This window comes from Colobus angolensis, unplaced genomic scaffold (genome assembly GCF_000951035.1).
Source record: "Colobus angolensis palliatus isolate OR3802 unplaced genomic scaffold, Cang.pa_1.0 Scaffold39, whole genome shotgun sequence".
Classification (NCBI taxonomy): Eukaryota; Metazoa; Chordata; class Mammalia; order Primates; family Cercopithecidae; genus Colobus; species Colobus angolensis.
Genome location: NW_012117265.1, coordinates 1923383 through 1927480, shown reverse-complemented (window position 1 = coordinate 1927480; position 4098 = coordinate 1923383). Strand labels below are relative to the sequence as shown.

At 50.6% G+C, this 4098-nt stretch overlaps 2 protein-coding genes across 2 annotated transcripts in view; one reads left to right on the top strand and one right to left on the bottom strand.

The window, feature by feature from the left end:
* Positions 1-719, bottom strand: part of DOCK6 (dedicator of cytokinesis 6) — a 117188-nt gene extending 116469 nt beyond the window's left edge. Inside the window, exon 1 of the mRNA XM_011954952.1 lies at positions 633-719. The gene's annotated coding sequence lies outside the window, so the exon portion shown is untranslated. The remainder of the gene's footprint in view (positions 1-632) is intronic.
* A 68-nt stretch (positions 720-787) lies between these two features.
* TSPAN16 (tetraspanin 16) overlaps positions 788-4098 on the top strand; it is a 23822-nt gene continuing 20511 nt past the window's right edge. The window contains exons 1-2 of the mRNA XM_011954815.1: positions 788-1015; positions 2735-2932. Of these exons, the coding sequence (XP_011810205.1) occupies positions 947-1015; positions 2735-2932 (267 nt within the window). The 5' untranslated portion in view covers positions 788-946. The remainder of the gene's footprint in view (positions 1016-2734; positions 2933-4098) is intronic.

Sequence of the window (4098 nt, the reverse complement as noted above, 5' to 3'; positions counted from 1 at the left end):
TTTTTTTAGTAGAGACGGGGTTTCACCATGTTAGCCAGGATGGTCTCGATCTCCTGACCTAGTGATCCACCCGTCTCGGCCTCCCAAAGTGACGAGTTTCTTAAGTACTGCCGTGCCAGGCTTTGGGGGCACAGCTGTTTTTGTTTTGGTTTTGTTTTACTTTGTTTTGTTCTGAGACAGAGTCTCACTCTGTGGCCCAGGCTGGAGTGGAATGGCACGACCTTGACTCACTGCAACCTCCACCTCCTGGATTCAAGCGATTCTCCTGCCTCCGCCTCCCAAGTAGCTGGGATTATAGGCGTGTGCCACCACACCAGGGTAATTTTTGTATTGTTAGTAGAGATGGGTTTTCAACATGTTGGCCAAGCTGGTCTCGAACTCCTGACCTCAGGTGATTCACTGGCCTCTGCCTCCCAGTGTGCTGCGATTATAGGCGTGAGCCACCGCACCCGGCAGGGGGCACAGCTGTTAACAGGACAGCCCAAGTTCCCCCCTCCCCCGCTTGGATCCCCCAGTCTACTAGGAGATGTCAACTGTGGTCAGATGTCACAAGATGTCAACTTGTGTCAACAAGTGGTCAGCTCTGGGCATTATGCCCACAGGGTCCTGGTGGCATCTGGAGGGTAGCATACCATGCCTGTTCTCTTTCCCTGGTGTGACCTATTTGAAGGATGAGGAGCCAATAGGGGGCAGTTTGGGGCACCTGATTCCCTGAACCATGGGCCTTGCTCTAGTACCCGATTGTGATGCGATAAAAGGCTTACGACCAGGGCAGGGAGCAACTGCTGGGCAGCCTTAGACAACCACCAAACAGCTAGGACAGAGAGGAGCAGAGCAAGTCCGTGTTGGCGCCCCTGCCTCAGACCCCTATCATCTTGGGGAACGGTAGCCCAGAAGTTCAGGAAGATGTTAACTTAAATGTTCAGGGTACCCCAGTCTGTTCAGCATGGCTGAAATCCACACTCCGTATGCTTCCTTGAAGAAACTGTTATCTTTACTCAATGGCTTCGTGGCTGTAAGTATGTCACAATCCAGGCCCCTGGTTTGTTGCAGCCCTTCCTCCACGGTCAGCTCCCTGAAAGACAGAAATAAGTTGATCCAAACTGGCATCGAGATCTGTGGTTCCCTAGAGAAGCAGGAGGGATGTAGGGCAGACGGAGGAGGACGAGCAGGGAGCTCTGGGATCTGCCATCAACCCAGAGCTGGTGAAATCCAGCACAGATGAGTGTGATCTGGGGGAGCCCAGGTGGGTGATGGAAGAGCTTGGCTCTAAGTCAAATCCTGCAGCCGACCAAGTTGTTTGGGAAGGCCAGGAGTAAAGGTTATTTTCTGAATCTTTTAAATTTGTCAAGACATTTTTTTCCTTACCATACAAGTAACCCGAAATGTACATTGCTAAGGAATTGCCAGGCCGGGCATGGTGGCTTACACCTGTAATCCCAACACTTTGGGAGGCCAAGGCTGGCGGATCACGAGGTCGGGAGTTCGAGACCAGCCTTGGCCAATATGGGGAAACCCTGTCTCTACTAAAAATACCAAAAAAAATTAGATGGGCATGGTGGCACACACCTGTAATCCCAGCTACTCGGGAGGCTGAGGCATGAGAATCGCTTGAACCTTGGTGGCAGAGGTTGGCAGTGAACTGAGATTGTGCCACTGCACTCCAGCCTGGGCAACACAGTGAGACTCCGTCTTGATTAAAAAAAAAAAAAAAAAAAAAAGAAGTAATTGTCTTCATTGTAGCATAGTCTAAGGAAAAGCTGCCAGGAAAGAGAAGGAAATGAAATATCACTCCTCCCCTTCACTTGTATTGTAACATTTTAAAGAGAATTAAGGCCGGGTGTGGTGACTCAAGCCTGTAATCCCAACACTTTGGGAAGCCGAGATGGGTAGATCCCTTGAGCCAGGAGCTCAAGACCGACTATAGTGAGATCTCCATCTCTATTTAAAATAAATAAATAAATAAAGTGTTATTGGAACATGGCCATGCTCACTTATATGCAGATTGTGAACAGCTGCTTTTGGGCTACACCAACAGAACTGCATAGTTTCAACAGACACCCTAAGGCCTGCAGAGTCCACAACATCTGGGTTTTTCAGAAAAAAGAAAAAATTGTTGGAGTCTTGCTCTGTCACGCAGTCTGGAGTGCAGTGGCATGATCTCAGCTCACTGCAACCTCTGCCTCCTGGGTTTAAGCGATTCTTCTGCCTCAGTCTCCTGAGTAGCTGGGACTACAGGCGCCTGCCACCATGCCTGGCTAATTTTGCATTTTTAGTAGAGACAGGGTTTTGCCATGTTGGCCAGGCTGGTCTTGAACTCCTGACCTCAGGTGATCTGCTTGCTTCGGCCTCCCAAAGTGCTGGGATTATAGGCGTGAGCCACTGTGCCGGGCCTATTTTATTTTTTGAGACAGGGTCTTGATCTGTCATTCAGGTTGGAGTACAGTGGCACAGTCATAAGTCACTGCAGCCTGGACCTCATGGGCTAAAGTGATCCTCCCACTGCAGACACCTGAGTAGCTGAGACTACAGGCACGCACTACCGTGCCCAGCTATTTTTGTGTGTGTGTGTGCGCGGTGGGGAGAGGGTACAGATGAGGTCCTACCAATCTGGTCTTGAACTCCTGGGCTCCCAAAGTGCTGGGATTACAGGCATGAGCCACTGCACTCACCCAGTTCTATTTGTACACAACTAACAGATTACTTTTCTTCCTTTCTGATTTCTGTTCTAAAGATGTCTGGCATCATCCTCGTCGGCCTGGGCATTGGTGGTAAATGTGGAGAGGCCTCCGTAACAGGTGTCCTCGGGCTGTCCTCCGCATATCTCCTTCACGTTGGCAACCTGTGCCTGGTGATGGGATGCGTCACGGTACTGCTTAGCTGTGCCGGGTGGTATGGAGTGACTAAAGAGAGCAGAGGCATGCTCTTATTTGTAAGTTGGATCTGCACACAGACCCCAAAACTGCCTCCCCACACATACAAATCTTTTTCTTTTTTTCTGAGACAGAGTCTCGCTTTGTCACCCAGGCTGGAGTGCAGTGGCACGATCTCAGCTCACTGCAACCTCCGCCTCCCAGGTTCAAGAGATTCTCCTGCCTCAGCCTCCCGAGTAGCTGGGACTACAGGCACCTGCCACCACACCCAGCTAATTTTTTGTATTTTTAGTGGCAACAGGGTTTCACCGCATTAGCCAGGATGATCTCGATCTCCTGACCTCGTGATCTGCCCACCTCGACCTCCCAAAGTGCTGGGATTACAGGCGTGAGCATCCGGCCTCAAATGACCTCTTAAAGAAAGGTGTGCAAGGACACACTCCTGGCTGTGAACAGCGCCCGTGGTCCAGGAGACATCACTCCTCTGTGAACATCTTGCTTAGTTCTGCGTGTTCCAAGAAGCAGGCGATTTGACAAACATTCATTAGATTAATTAAAGTGTAAGCTATTTTCTCCCATTTGAGCCATCCCCCTTCCCCCAAGCCATGCAGGACCTGGACCCAGGCACACCCCAGCCCAGGGCTGGATAGAGAGGGGATCAGGCTGGGGCAATATGAAGCTGATGTGGTTCGGGTGGGGAGGTATGGGGGCAAAGTGGGCTACAGACTGCAGGATCTGGGCCTGGAGGTCTTCAATGCCCACATACAGAATGTTTTTGGTCCTGAAATGCTAACTGCATCTATCATCATGGAGAAAAGCCCAGTGACCTGCTACTTGGGAGGCTAAGGTGGGAGGATCACTTGAGCCAGGGAGGTTGTGGCTGCAATGAGCCATGATCACCCCACTGCACTCCAGCCTGGGCAACGGAGCAAGATTCTGTCTCAAAAGAAAAAAGAAAAAAGAAAAGCCGAGTGACCAATGGCGTACAGCTCCAGGACTCTCTGCCTTACAGGTTCCTGCCCTCATGTTATTCTTGCAGCTTCAAAGCCTGGTCTTGCTTCCTGTGTGGCCTCAGGCAGGTCCCTTGGCCTCTCTCAGCCCTGTATGAAGGATGGGTCAAGTGTGGGCTGGGGCTTGGGAGGCCCCATGATTTCTGCATCATGGAGCCTCTGGATCCATTCATTCATTCATTCTCCACGAGTTTCTTTCTTTTTTTTTTTTTTTT